At 36.2% G+C, this 14,908-nt stretch overlaps 1 protein-coding gene across 2 annotated transcripts; it reads right to left on the bottom strand.

Moving 5' to 3' along the window:
* Positions 1 to 1,397: 1,397 nt before the first annotated feature.
* LOC113503225 (vanin-like protein 2) lies at positions 1,398 to 14,617 on the bottom strand. 2 transcript variants are annotated; one of them, XM_026885120.1, is made up of 10 exons: positions 14,459 to 14,574; positions 8,561 to 8,680; positions 7,730 to 7,855; positions 7,207 to 7,385; positions 6,800 to 7,014; positions 6,581 to 6,667; positions 6,391 to 6,494; positions 5,783 to 5,974; positions 2,175 to 2,299; positions 1,398 to 1,907 (listed from the first exon to the last, which is right to left on the bottom strand). In XM_026885120.1, the coding sequence occupies exons 1-10, from the start codon at positions 14,513 to 14,515 to the stop codon at positions 1,535 to 1,537; spliced, it is 1,578 nt and encodes a 525-aa protein (XP_026740921.1). In that variant the 5' UTR covers positions 14,516 to 14,574; the 3' UTR covers positions 1,398 to 1,534. The 2 variants fall into 2 exon arrangements, with proteins under 2 accessions (XP_026740921.1, XP_026740920.1); XM_026885119.1 differs by lacking the exons at positions 1,398 to 1,907; positions 2,175 to 2,299 and adding exons at positions 3,594 to 4,057; positions 4,608 to 4,729 and having other exon boundaries at positions 14,459 to 14,617.
* Between the last annotated feature and the right edge of the window lie 291 nt (positions 14,618 to 14,908).

A 14,908-nucleotide genomic window follows, 5' to 3' on the forward strand; every position in this document is an offset into this window, starting at 1 on the left:
ATTTAATTTAATAGAGTGAATTTACCCGTAACAACGGCCATTTTGAATCAAATTGGCCCGAATCCATAACTACTCATCAACTGCAATCAATATCTCTCGACGACACCCGGTTGCTATCGCTATCCCTCTTTATCTCAACGAAGATGAAAAGAGACCTAAGCAGTTCGTTTTATGAAATACTGTTCGTAAGTTCGGTTTCATTTTGTGCATGACGTGGTAATTATGGACCAGGAGTGCAGGTTTGACGTAACTGGCGAGAATGTATTGTTTACAACAGGTACTATACTTTGTAGTATTGTACTATATTTGGAGTCTGTGTTCTGTTGAAGAAATATAAATATACTTCCATTTCACAGCAATGATTTACACGACTCTTAATTAAGTTTTTGAAGGTTATAATCTCATCAAAAGCATAAATGAGAGCCAAGGTCCATGGTCAGTCCTGAAATTTATTTATAAAATCATAAAATATAATTTCTTCATAATGGTATGAGGCTTTTGGTCTAACTTGGCTAGTTCTCGATACTACTAGTACCGTCACACATCTCTCCCTCTTTAATTAGGGTGATAATATTGATTTATTGAACTGTTCCACAAATATGTTCGATGGCTAGTTTCTACCAGCAAGACAAATTTTCAGAATAATAAAATAAGAAGCGAACAGGTTCTAATAATATAATATAATTACTACATGCACAATAGATAATATATCAATTATATCTTCCTAACTAAGTAGTAGTACCATAGATGGTTACAAAATAGATGGTGTAGGAAATTTTAATTAATTTTGTTACGTAACAGATAACCTACAAAGTCTAGCGACATAAATATTTAATCATCATCATCATCCACAGCCTTTGTCCTCCCACTGCTGGGCACAGGCTTCACCTTTCTCGTGTCAATTTCTACGGCCCTTTGCCACCCTCATCCAGACTCAAAACTAATAAGTAATGGTCGTCTCTTCCCCTACAAAGAAGGATCAGCATAGATTACAACGCTTAAGCTGCTGGTGGAAAATGGAGTAATATTTGCAATTTAGGTATCCAGGATAAGGGTATGTAAGAAAAATCAAAAACCAATTCAATCCCAAAGTTTTATCTTTACAGGTACTTAACACAATTCTATGCCTTATCAGAAGGCACAAATATCTTTTTAATATCAATGTGCTTACAAAACCATCTATACTTAGATAGTTCTTAAATATTTTCTGATTTTGAAAATTATCCTTTTTGTTCCACAAAAAAGATTGTTAACATGAAGTCTCTGCCACTTGTCTATATTCTGAATTTCCCTTTTTACCCCACTCTACATTTTATCTTTGGTAAGCTGCCAACTTGCACATCTTTGCTATTATCAAATCCTCGTCATCAATTTAATACTAAATAGCATTTTTTACGTTTTGGAGCATAAAACGAACTTACAACGAAACTGTTTAAAAAAAAACTATGGCAAGAACAAATCTTTGATCGACATCGTTTGACTGAACATAGTCGAAAAAATATTTAAAACGTAACAAAAAAGTAAATCGATCATCTTAAAATTGCCTTAAAACAATTGCCACCAAAACCAGCATAAAGTGACTTAGGAAGTGAACACTAGCGCCATCTGTTATCGGGTCTGTGGCGTTTTGTCCGTCAGTGCTAAACTGTCTTCCCCAAACTGCAAAGGAATACAACTCTGCTGCTTTGTTCTCCAAACTATAGATGTGAAGGGTCCTATCTCCGGAAGGTACCTTCGCGTATGAATATTCTCTTGTTTCCAAAGGTAATGTGGCTACAGATAAGGAAACAGGGTATACGACAGATCCGTCGGCTTGCAGGTTTTCGGTCACGACTGGAGTCGGCATCGTTGCCCTAATGGTCAGTTCCATGAATATAGCTGTTGCGTTGGCCACGTAAGGGGAGAATCTGAGAAAAAGCAAAGTATTCTTTTTTAACAAAAAAAAAGGGACCTAAGCTTAATTATCATCTAAACATGTACTCTACAACCCTGGTCCCTCCTCTCCCCAAAATGTCAGACTTTAACTTTGTAATTATCCTGAATAGTGTCTATCTTAAGCATGGCAAATAGATTTGATGGTTAACGAGCTACAATTTCTTCCAAACGACTATTCGCTATTATCCATTGATACTGCCCATATTTAAGCAGAAGTTTTGCCATGTTAGAGTACATACCTCATGCCACAAGTATCCCTCTCATCTCCGGTACAGGCGTACACAGAGCAGGCTCGCATGCCACCGGTCGCCACCCCCGAGAACGAACGAACACCGCTGAACGCACCCGCTCTGTATCTGTAGTACTGTCATATAAACATGATTAGTCTTTGTGGTACTGGTGTATACTATGGAGAGAAAGGAGAATTTGTTTTTGGATTCAAGAAGAAAACAGTGCTAGCGATTCCTCTATATTTTAGTTCTTCTTAAATAGATTCCACGGATATCACATAATATGTTCCATCATTTATTCATCTTTTGATAATATATCCCGTAGTTTTAACAGAAGAGAGAAGTTCTATCTTATAAATAGAGGATTTATAGTCCGGCGAAAAATAGAATAGAGATAGATTTAGACGAAAGTGCCTATACAGGGCTTTTTTATTTTAGCGGGGGAATCCGCCTGACATTATCCACTTCCTGAAAACCCTAGGAAGTGGATAGTGTCAGACTCCTCTTCTCTAGGCTATGGTAGTAAGTATGTTAGTTACCCAAGAACATTGTTATGAAGGAACTCATATGGAAAATGGCCATAAAATGGAATTTAACATCGCTCGGTACCAAGACTTAGTCATACCTTTATTACGCATACTTACTTAGAAATTATTTCCTTGGTATCCTTGGAAGTGAGGTAAACATTATATAAATTACAAGAAAGTGCACGTCAGTTACATTTATTTAATTCAAAATAGATCAACAAAAAATACAAGATTGACAACAATGACAAATCCATTACAAAATCAGGTAGAAAATACAATGATCTGATCTAAAAGCTTTAAAACATTGATTTAAATTTTTTCATACATTTGTTGTCTAAATACACCCTTATTTTCAATAGTCACTTATTTAATAAAAAATGAGATTCTTAATTATCACGTAAAGCTAAAATTAAGTGAGACGATTTTGGCATATTCAATTTAGGTAAGCACTTTAAATCACCACCGACAACGCTATTTAATTAAGCGAGAAATGCAGAATCGTCGTTTATCTACGGACCTACGGACTAACATGTGTATGTACTTATTTACTACATTACATTGTTTTATATTGTCAAAAAACGTAGGGAGAGTGTAAAGAACAAAAGTCTCAAAGTTGTTGCAACGCGAAACTTCGCAATAGGTCACACATTTTTTTTTATAAAACTAATTCCGCTCTAAGGATTTTAATATTTTTGTCGCGGGTGCTCTCACAGACTCAGGACAAGCATTCGTGCATCACACAATGGTCGTCTCACTCGGGGATCGAACCCGAAACAAGTCACGCTTAGAGGGTTCGGCGCGGTGACCTCAACCACTCAGCTATCCGTGCATTCAAGACGAATTACAATGCGTGAACAAGCGTTTTTGAGACTAATTACTACAATTAATTTTATTTTAGCTCTTTATACACCAATACCTGATTACACACTTAATAATATAATAGCAGCCATAGCAGCCTAGTAATCCGACAATCCATACAACTCATCCATACGTTTCAGTTCTTCTGGAGTTGCTTCTGCGTTATGGTCCGCATCCCTCGCGTACACCCTACCCCATGCACCAAAAGTTATCAAATCACTTTGCGGCGCTCCCAGCTTCACGTTAATTCTATTCCTGGTATTCTTACTGATTATTTCCTTTTGACAAGTAGGGATCCCATTCTGGTTGGGAATCATAGATATGCATTTGTCTTCAGCAGTGACAGTGTACGTGTAATTCTTTGGGCTCAAGGGAAACTTGTTGGTTCTAACCGATGAGGGGAAGTACTGAATGTTGTTGCAGAATATGGTCGTGTTGAAATCATTTCCGTAAGTTTTCATCTCGATTTCAAGTTCTTGAACAATATTTGCTTCGTCTTTGCTGAAACTAAAATAAATGATGAGAATTATAATTAGCTTTACGATTGTAAATTAACTTCATAAATCATACGGTAGTTTATAGTTGATTAAAAAAAATGGTTTTATGTAAATTCGGATCTAATAGCCTATAATCATCTTAAACCAAGATTTATGCAGTTGAGAAAGAGATTAGGGGTTTTACGCCGTAAGTGCACCGTCATCTTTACGCGATGGTGATTATAAATTCCAAAATCGAGTTACTAATTTGGGTAGAATTATCCGACGATTTATAACCGAACATACCCCTAGTACTCTCTTGAAATGGACTTTCTTAGAACTTGTACATACTATAACTATTGTATTATATGAGTAAAGAATGAAAATTCTCCAACCACTTCTTATACTAAGCTATACAATACTTCTTATACTAAATATTAATATATATTTATTTGAGCACACTCCAGGGAGGTTTGATTGTTCCGCATGGGTAGCCTCTTCAAATAAACTTTGTATCCCACTTTTCTTTATTTACAATTATACCAGCTCTAATAGGTACAAGTAAACTTAATGGTATATACCTGTATGGACACGTTGTGACGTTATCATTCTTACATGCGACGAGGGCGCAGCCTATGAAACCGATCTCATTAAATCCGTATTTGTTGATGCCGTCGTGGATGTAGGCGCGGTGGTGGATAGCCTGTTGGGTGTTGTTTTGGTTGTAGTAGATATTAAATTTATGTTGTTAGTCGGCTAGAGTAGCGAAAGAACCACAGGCACCAGACCTTTCAGAAAAACCATCGTGATGTTGTCGTGATGTGCAAAATTCGACTCATGGACTTTGAATTGACCAGATTTTCCGAAAACCCTATGAATAGATTAGATGTTTTTAATAAAGAAAACGTTTATTATTTCTTGTGTAGAAATTGGTAACGAAATATTATACTAGGATGAAGATGTTAATCACGTGCAAAATAGACTCAATAATAAATATTCCAATATAACTTACCTTGAGCATGCAAACCAGATTGAAAAGCCCACACTTTAGTATATAAGTGAATATGTATGACTTCGTGACGTTAGAAACATAATAAAGGGAAAATAAATAAGAGGATTCATTGCTTTGCTACCGTGTCGCCAAGTAGAATGTGTTTTACCAAGCATTGTGCAATATTGAAACAAACCTTATTTTAAAAGAACGAATTATTTTTATGTCCATATTGTAACGATTTTATATGGAGACACGTACCCACCTTTCAGCTTTCCGCATTCCAATGGTTGTTGACTATGAACTTAATAAGTACGTTATAAAAATGTTTCTGTATAGCGCCCATAGAGCGTTAAATTATCAAATTAGTAAACCAAATTCATAGAAGCTTCGTCGATGTCACGTGTCTGGTCAAGTGATGTCATCTCTTTACAATTTAGTATATTACGTTTGCAGTTTAAGCACTAGAAGTAAAATGAGTCAAGAACCAAGTGAAAAACTCCCGTGCATATAAAAATACGTGCGTCGTGCGTTCATCATGCAATAAAGAAGCTACTCTGAAGCATCCAAGAAGAAAATATAGATTGTTTTGTAGTTAGTTGTTTGTTCTGTTACGATTTTATTTCGATACTGTTTTACGAGACGAGAAAATCTTAAGAGTTGCAATACATTGCGGGTCAGCGTATCTCTGTTATAAAACGTCACATATCATCCCAGACAATGTACTGCAACTAGTACGATATTTCCTCCATCGTATCAACTTACCTCGTTGCCAGTCCTGCGCCCAATATTGACCCTGAATGTGCATGACACGTCACCGTCTTCTAGCGTGAACTCCTGGAACCCTGGTACCAGCAGTCTGCTTTTGTGGGAGGCCAGAGAGGGGTCGATGATCAACTTCAAGTTGTCATGAGTCGTGGGGTTGTCATAGATCGGACCCGGGAATGGTTCTGTAATCTGTGATAAAATGACAACAATAATTAGGCATAATATTGAGCTAGCGAGCCAATCAGAAAACTACGACACGATTTACGTCAATTTTGCAATGGTAATTTCGGTCAACTGTCTTACTTAACACAATAGTATAATTTTGTCATTCTAGTTACTCATATTCAAATATGGATGGCATTGCCTGTAGCGTTCCCTAACCTAACTAGTTTTTGATGTTATGTACTAGCTAGCTTTATCTACTAGAGATTCCACAATATGTCTCTTTTCCCGTACAGCGGGCACCACACATGACATTTTAAATTATATCAAAACTCTGTCTGCTACATGTGGGACCTGTGTTCCCAAGCATTTGAATAAGACCCTGGTCGCATTTACTTCTAAAATGGATAATATCAGGACAGGACCATGCCAGTTAAACTTACTTGTCCGGGCACTTTAGGTACTCTGGCAACAAGAAGACGAGTGTCCGATACTCCCGGCATTGTGCTGATAAGGGCACCAGCTTTTCCAGAGTATATTCCAGAACCTGGAAAAAGTCAATTGATCCTTACTGTTTGACAAAAATCTTAGTGTATCAAGGCATTTGAAGTTCTCAAATGTTTTGTACGTTACCTGCGCTGCCAACTCGTACGTTGTTGGCTCCTGCACCCAAGAAGTTGACGTCCAAACTGTAGGCGTACGCTTCTTGAATTTGAACAGCTGGAAATAAATTGGATTTAGTCGTCTCGATTCCACGATACTTCAAGTTTATCAAGTTGTTTATCAAGTCGCAAGAAAAATAACAGTGAGGATAAGGATCTTGGTACGCCAGCATAAAAATTCACAGCATACCAGATAAATATGGCAACTCGGAGAACCACATGGTGGGGAAGATGACGTTCTTAATTTTCTCTTTCTGGACGACCTGTATGGCTGGCACCTGGAACATCAGGTCGAAGCAGACGAAGTGCCCGAAGGTCACACCGAAGTCCGTCGTGAACTTGCCCAGTTCAGGCCTCAAGGCGGGCGTATGAGCCACCTCCCCGAATAAGTTGATTTTGCGGTATCTGAAAGGGTATCATAAAAGTACTGTGATGAATTTTAATATTTTCTTTACAAATATCATGATTCTCTAGACGAAATTTATCAATTTCTTGCAATTACTTAAAGCCATCAATTTCATTTCCACCTATTCTTACACCTACTGAGAAAATTTAAATGTACTATTTAATTTATATGAAGAAAAATCAAATTCCTACCTGTCAATGATGGCCCCTTTCCTGTCGAAGACGACGTTGGTGTTGAAGATGTAGGCCTTCTCCTCAGGGCAGTACTCCACAGCCCTAGTGGCTGCGAGCCTGCAGTCCAGACTCTCGCGGCCGTTGATCACCACGTAGATCTGGTTGTCTAAAGCCGCTTGTGATATCGCTGTGATCGCCTGAAACATTTTAAGATGGAGTTTTTTTCTGAAATTCCTAACAAATACATGGCGTAACCAGAAGTAAGTCTTAAGTGTCTACAATATGGGTGCGAATTAAAAAAAACACAAAGCTCCACTTCATCCTTATCATCTTGTCAGCCAGAAGTTGTTTTAATATTGATATACTTAATATATATTATTTTCTTACACTTTTTTAGATTAATTAACTTTAAAAAGTTTGACCCCAGAACAAATGACACTTATGAACGTCGAAGCAAAATTGACAGCACCCAGAGAGCCTATCCTTCATCTACAGGGACACAATCTTGATTCTTAAAGTACCAAGACTATCAAATACTTACCTCATCATATCCAGAAGGGTAGAGAGCTGGTACAGGCTGTTCCTTCACCAGCCCGTTGATGGGCACCTCGAATGTATATTGCGCGTTCGTAAGGGTCAGCTCGGGGAACACCACTATGTCAGCATTCTGGACACAGATTCAATTTTATGAGAAGTAAAAAAAATAATACTACGAGTAATAAAAAAATTACAAACAATTTGACATGAAGGCTACTTTCCATCAAGGATGCCTAGCGATATGTAGGAGTGTTATAGTGAATAGTTTTTTTTTAACCTGGCCTTACAGTTTTTCATTTTTTCAATCATAAAAGAACAATTCCAAGAAATTATTTCCTACACCATATCGCGAAGCTTCCTCAATAATTCAATATCTTATCTGCTTTATTATAGATTGTCTTTAAAACGCTTTTTAAATGACAAAAAATATTTATTACAAATTACTTTGCTACTTTAAAAAACAAACGGGCATAGAATTGGACATGCATAAGTGTCGAACCAAGAGTTCTAAACAAGTCCTCTTAAAATAAAACCGCAAAAATGAAAGCGAGACGGCACTACGCACAGCGCAGTCTCTCTTCCACAACTGCAAGACTTACTTTAAGAAGAGTTGGAAGCCCCCAGATTCACTGAAGGATTTTTTTTTTATTACGCTCTCTACAGAATTTATTCCTTGTGCCACTAACGTTCAAGTCAAGCCACACTTCTACCAGACAGAACATTTGTGGATCACTAAAATACGCTCGTCATAGGCGGGGATCGAAACCGCGATACATCACTCAGTGGGTGAAAATTGCCACTTGGCTATTCGCGCAGTAGAAACAAAGCTTAGTACCTGTCTTGCAGCTTCCTGGATTAGACTGACGTATCTAGCGGTGTTGTTTTGAACATTGGTGGTCAATCTGTGGTACTCAACTACGGCTGCTACATAGTGAGTGTCCTGTGGCGTCGATTTCTGAAAACAGATTATTACAACGTTATTAAATTACTTCAGTAACAGTCATGCCGGTTCCTTTACGATGTATGTTTAGAAAGCGATAATTGCTCACTCTGTAGCACGCAAATGAATTCGAAACAAAATTTGTGTCAGAATTCAAACCTACGACCTAGGACTTGGAAGCCCAACAGTACCACCAATCCATCACTGTTTTTGTAACTGGATGAAGTAATGAGAAAGATTTCATATAGATTGAGAGCGTTCAAGATACTAACTTCTGACTTTTCAATGCTCGAAAAATAATTATTATAAATCGGACTTACTCTATCTTTAATCATGTTTAAGTATATTTCGGAAATGGTCGTGAGAATACATTGCTGAATCTTAATTGAAACCTCATTTGTGATAAATAGTGTGAAACCTCATTCATGAAACCTATTAGATATAGTTACTATTAGGGTAATACTGGCATGATGTCAAATGGATATTTGAATAAAGAAGAGTTAGTTTAAGATTCAGTGTTATTTAAGGAATTAATTGATTTTTGTGTAGAGACTACATTTATCGATCGTGGTGTTATGATAAATATAAGGATTACTGAATCTTGCCAACAAATTAGAAAATATGTAAAGAATTGACAGCGCAATGATGAGATGTTTGTTGCGCTGCTTTTCTTTCCAGGGCGCTTAGTTGGCGGCTGGATTAGATTCAGTAGCTTTGACATATTATAAAATTTGCATAATTTATTACAAACTTTTGCTTTTTTGTGTTGTTTTACCTAAACAATTGTCAAACGCATAAAGCAACACAGGAAGACATGCAGAGGTCAACTATGTTTATAGTTATCGAGAATACATTGATGAAACAAAATTTGAAAGAAATACTTTTGATCTAACATTTAGATGTTCGCTAAAAAGTAGAAACTACATTTTATATGAATGTTCTTGTCCTCGCTAAAGTGCAATGACCTTACCGTCAACGCTGCGATTAAATCTAAATCTTATTTATCTTCTAAACAAATTTAGAATCATTAATTTAATTGAATATATTGAATGAGCGCGTAAAAAGCCATCTTGAATCAAATTGGCTCGAATCCATAACTACAAAACAACTGCAATGTCTGACGACACCCGATTACTATCGCTATCTCTCTTTAGCTCAACGCTGTTGAAAAGAGATAGTAATATGCAGTTCGTTTTATGAAATACTGTTCGTAATTTCGGCTTCATTTTGTGCATGCCGTGGTGATTATGGACTAGGAGTGCAGGTTTGGCGGGAGATGAATGTGTTTTTATGAATGAATGCACTCAGCTCGTGCTAATGAGCCAAAGAGATTGTTAAGAATAATATTATTAAAATGTTTAGCAACAGATCGTTGACCTAGAACGTGTCTGAATACAAGGTGTAACGGTTATTTATAAGACATTTGTCGAAGTTTGAAAGCTATTTTTTTTTTCATTCGGACTTGTCGTCTACCCAAAAAAGGAGGATTTATGAGATTTCAGAATATTGTTAATATCATATAATATTATCTAGTGCCAACAATATAATCCTATTAATAATTAAATATGTAATCAATGTTATGATTTAGCCAACACGCAGTAAATAATACACGTGTTATTTAAGTGTCAATATGTCACTGAAATAATAATAAATTGTAATTGTAAACAATTGTACATAGTTGCTATACATTGTGGGATAACAATACTTCATATACCTCTAATTCTGAATTAATGGTGTTTTTTCGTTGCTAAGGGGCCTACCAACCGCCTGAGGGTGAAATATCTGAGCTGTTTAAATTAAAATATTTCAAAAGCCAGCATTTCTGGTAATTGAGGTAAAAGTTGACAAAGATATAAGGACTATAAGGAAAATAGTACCATTCACACTTCATATGGTCTTACGTCATGTTATTCCCCTTTTTGATTTGACAGGGGAATCCTCTTTGGCACTGACCTCCTTCGACGAGGCGGGTGTGTCGGACTCTTAATGATTATTTAAAGTACCTACGCTTATTCGTACTAAGTATGACGTTTAAGACGAGAACAAGACGCAAATTCGGACCCAACCGGAGTCCTTAATCATGAGCAGACCCAGCGATATAGATTTAAAATCTAAATAGACCTTCATGTAGGTAATATTATTACATAAAAAAATAAGTTTAATTTTTGAATTTATATTACCATAAACAAATCAAATATTTTCGATTTGCCACTCTGAAACCCAAAAGTCTTCAGCCCCAAATAGTGGAACAAAACATTTTAATCTAGTTTTAACCAAAATAAATGGAGTATTGAATGGAGAAAATAATCTGCGAGTCGATGGAGGTCTATGATACTGAAAGGCGGTAGAAAAGAATAAAGATAGCAATCTTACTAGGCAGGAAGAAGACGACACTATTTTTCCGGATTTAAAAAAAAACGAAAACTAAAATAAAAATCATAATCTATCAGGCTATCATAACCTGTTCTAAGTTTGACATGTTTATATTAAAAATAAACAAAAACAATATAAAAATACTAAACCTCTATTATATTATGAACACAATGTAATTCGCAACACTTACAACATACATTGTATTTACTTTACCTTTGAAATTATAACATAAATAAGAAAAACCGTAACAAATGTGAAATGTATGTGATTTTAGAAACACGAACTATGACCTAACAATAATTCTACGAATTTGAGAATAGAAAAAACACGGTATCAATTATTTCTTAGCGAAAAGGGGTATATAGCAACTGCTCCCTTCTCTACTCAACAATAATTGTTCCCGTATTTTTTCTATGTAAACCTCTGTCTCGTTTTTCTTTATAGGAGGCATACTCTAATTTCCGGTAAAATTGACAAAGTAATGTTACTTCTTGAAAGATATATTGGAAACCCTAACGCTCGTTCAATTGGTCTCTACTCATCTTCCGCGTGTGGTCGTTGCAATTCATCACGCACTGCCCACGCGCTTTTCCTAAGCAACACAAACATGCTGTTACTTATCTGTGACCTATCACTCCGTTTTATAGTTAGAAATAGTTAGAATGTTGCAGTTTCGAAAGAGAGAGAATACTGTGTCTGTGTAACACTTCCGTGTAGAGCCCTTCGATCTTCCACAAGTTCCACAACAGTAGCAGTCATACCAGGATCCAGGAATTCAATTTATCAAAATAACACAATTTAGTGCTTATATAGGTACTGTTGTTATCTAGGTTTCTATGGCCTACAGCTGAGCAAAGACCTCCCCTAAATTCTCCGACGAGTCTATTCTCTATCCTGGGCCCCGATTCTCATATTTGAGCCGATGAATGAATTAAATTTGAAATTATTCCTATTCCCTTAAGCATTTTTCCAACTAAATGATTGGAAATTCATTGTATTGATCTGGAGTGTATCGGCCCACACTGAATTTTCAATTATTGTGTAGGAAAGATGCTGAATAGAATACGAAAAGTGTAATTTTAAGTAAATTTTCACTTATTTATCGGCCTTTGCAAATTGCAGAATTGGGGCCAAAGAGCACATAAAACCCGCCCATACGGTAAGCTTTTACATAGGCCCACCACCAAGCACCGCTCAAATTGTGTGATGACCTTTTTCTCCGGGGTGAAACTCTGACTTCAACCCACGCCGAGGGCACGTCGAGAGGATATGTCTGACTCCCATTGACTAGAAACACACCGGGCCCCTTCAACTGCCTGAGCCAGAGCCACGGGAGCGCCTTACCGAGTGATATGCGATATGCTGATGGTAATGACCTCAGCATAGCGGTCACTGGTCATGCAGTAGTAGCATATATTATGTTTAGATATTTAAGGAAGATACATGATATTATAAAAGGTGTTTAAACATGTTTTCCTTCAGACTGAATTCGACGGACTATTTTCTTAAATGTAGATTTTAATTTCCACAGTCATTCTCAAGGCTTAAGAGATGAAAATATGTAATAAGTATAAATAGTAAGTGCTACTGTAGAAAGACACAGATTGTAGAGATATGAAAACAAACAGCAAATGTGACGGATAGCGTCAACAGGACGAGATGTTGGAAAAGATTTGGAATTTCAGCAGTGCATGCAATCATGCAAATATGCAACTGATAACGTTAAGGAAATTTTTGAAGTGATATAGGTAAATATCTAGTGATAATATTACAAAATAGTGTATACGAAAAGAAGCTAATGATAATTAAAGTCGTATGTAGTATAAATAAATGAGAACCACAGATAAATCGTGAAAAATGAAAAGTGCAAGAGCTAGACAAAGTGCTCAAAACGATAAATTATTTTACGTCAAAGTATTTAAGATTGCACCAAAATGCGTATAGACACATAAATGTCTAACAATATCTATTATATTAATAACAATATTAAATTGCAAATCATGTCATTTTTAATTAAGATGCCCTAAATAAAACTAAATAAATACTGCGTATTTACGTTTTTTGTTAATGCAGCCTATCGTTCTCCTCCGTATCTTAAAATTACTCCTATTTCATTGTTTCATTACCTATAGCCATGGGCTGAGGCAAGCTGGGGCGCTTGCCCTAGCCTGGCTCTGACCTATAAGGAGCTTAACTGACAACAATGATAATATCCTTAAGAAAGATACAAAAAGAGATGTTTTTTAGTGTATTACTCGACTTAAGTGCATGTAGATTGTAAATATCAATAATATGTAAATACTTTAAGCAAATAGTTCTTAAAATTGATGCAATTTTATCATAGAGCGTAAAAACTGTGCTCGCTATTTTTCTTGTCCAGCCATATCCGACTGTCCAATAGTACGATCATTAAGCTCATTACGGCGGGTCAAAAGCAAAACGTGGCTTCGCTAATCATGAGCGAAAATCGTTTAAGCGGCCTGTGTATGCTAAGTGTGTTCAGAACCAGGATCACGGAATGTAAAAAATACTTTTGTAGAAGAAGTAGTTCTGCCGGGAGAGGGGGGTTGATTGCTGCCCCATCCTGAGCCTATGGCTGTCTACGCCCATGCCTATAGCACTCATTGTCCAATTAACTCGGGGGTCGTATAGAGACACGGCTATTTTCAAAAGACTATTTCTTAAAGAAAATTTTATTAACCCTCTAGCCGTTGTCCGCGACTTTAGTCAGCGTGGTCATATTTTACTGAGTGAAATCTCCTAAGATATCCATTATAAAAGAGCTACTTTGTACTAAATGAACATATTTTTAAGTATAGGGAAATTTCACAATTTTGTAGAGATAAATACACCTTCGAAAATAAGCGCTAATTTAGAGCAAAGTGAAGTTGTAGTTTGCGTTAAAATTGATTTAGCTTTATAGTACTTTATTCTAAACAGCAGTGACGAAGTCGCACCTAGTTAATATAAAATATACTCATTTAATGAATTACTTATAAACTAAATATTTTATCACATTTTGTCATTAAATAAGGATTTTCCTAAGTCCAATAGGAAATGGACTTTATTGTACTTAACGCAAACAATAGGTGATAAATAAATAAATTGTTTAATGAGAATAAAACGTAAATACGGAGCAACGAAAGTCTTGTTTACAGATTTAGAAAAAGTTTCGAATTGTTTTTACAACACAAATTCTCTTGTTAAAGCGACTAGTTTTCCAATATTATGTAGGTACTACCAAATGTATAACATTCTGGAAATAAAAATAATATTTATTTTGAATCTGTGACATGTGAACGTCTTTGTTTACTCTCAAAATTCCATGTATGGTCATTACACGACACTGGCCTAAATTGGTAAAACAATTAGCAGATTGCCATAAGAAAAAACAAACATAAACAATGAACAAAAACTTACTTGAAAAGACAATCCGAAAACGGATACTAACGCGACGACAATACAAAGTTGTTTCATCTTGTATTTCTTATTTGTGGTCACATTCGCGCATGCGTGCTTTCGCGCGACTCTTTCGCAGCCGACTAATCTCTCCCTATTTATGTGAATGTATAGGTCTTGTATTAACTTTGACGATCGTTATCTTATATCGTACGACACGATATGTTCCACCAATGTTGAAAGGCGAAAGAATATGAATGTGTAACATGTTTGTTTGTTTGTCTTTCACGCTAAAATGGCTTAATTTTGAGATATTAAGTGTGGAGCTAGCTGACAACTCTATGTAAAAACAAAGGCTGCATTTGATCTGACTGTACAAAAGGACAGCAATGTTTTTTGTAGCTACAAGCGGTTTCCATGCGGGCGAAGTCGCAGGAAAAGGCTTGAGTTTTAATAAATCTAGTACAGGTA

Source organism: Trichoplusia ni, chromosome 18 (assembly GCF_003590095.1).
Source record: "Trichoplusia ni isolate ovarian cell line Hi5 chromosome 18, tn1, whole genome shotgun sequence".
Lineage (NCBI taxonomy): Eukaryota > Metazoa > Arthropoda > Insecta > Lepidoptera > Noctuidae > Trichoplusia > Trichoplusia ni.

Bases quoted from the DNA above. Each gene is read 5' to 3' on its own strand.
- LOC113503225 (XM_026885119.1), bottom strand. From the start codon at position 14,515: ATGAAACAACTTTGTATTGTCGTCGCGTTAGTATCCGTTTTCGGATTG. The intron at 8,681-14,458 runs GTAAGTTTTTGT...ATCTGTTTTCAG, and splicing joins TTTTCGGATTGTCTTTTCAA to AAATCGACGCCACAGGACAC. The intron at 7,015-7,206 runs GTAGGAATTTGA...ATACCCTTTCAG, and splicing joins AAAGGGGCCATCATTGACAG to ATACCGCAAAATCAACTTAT.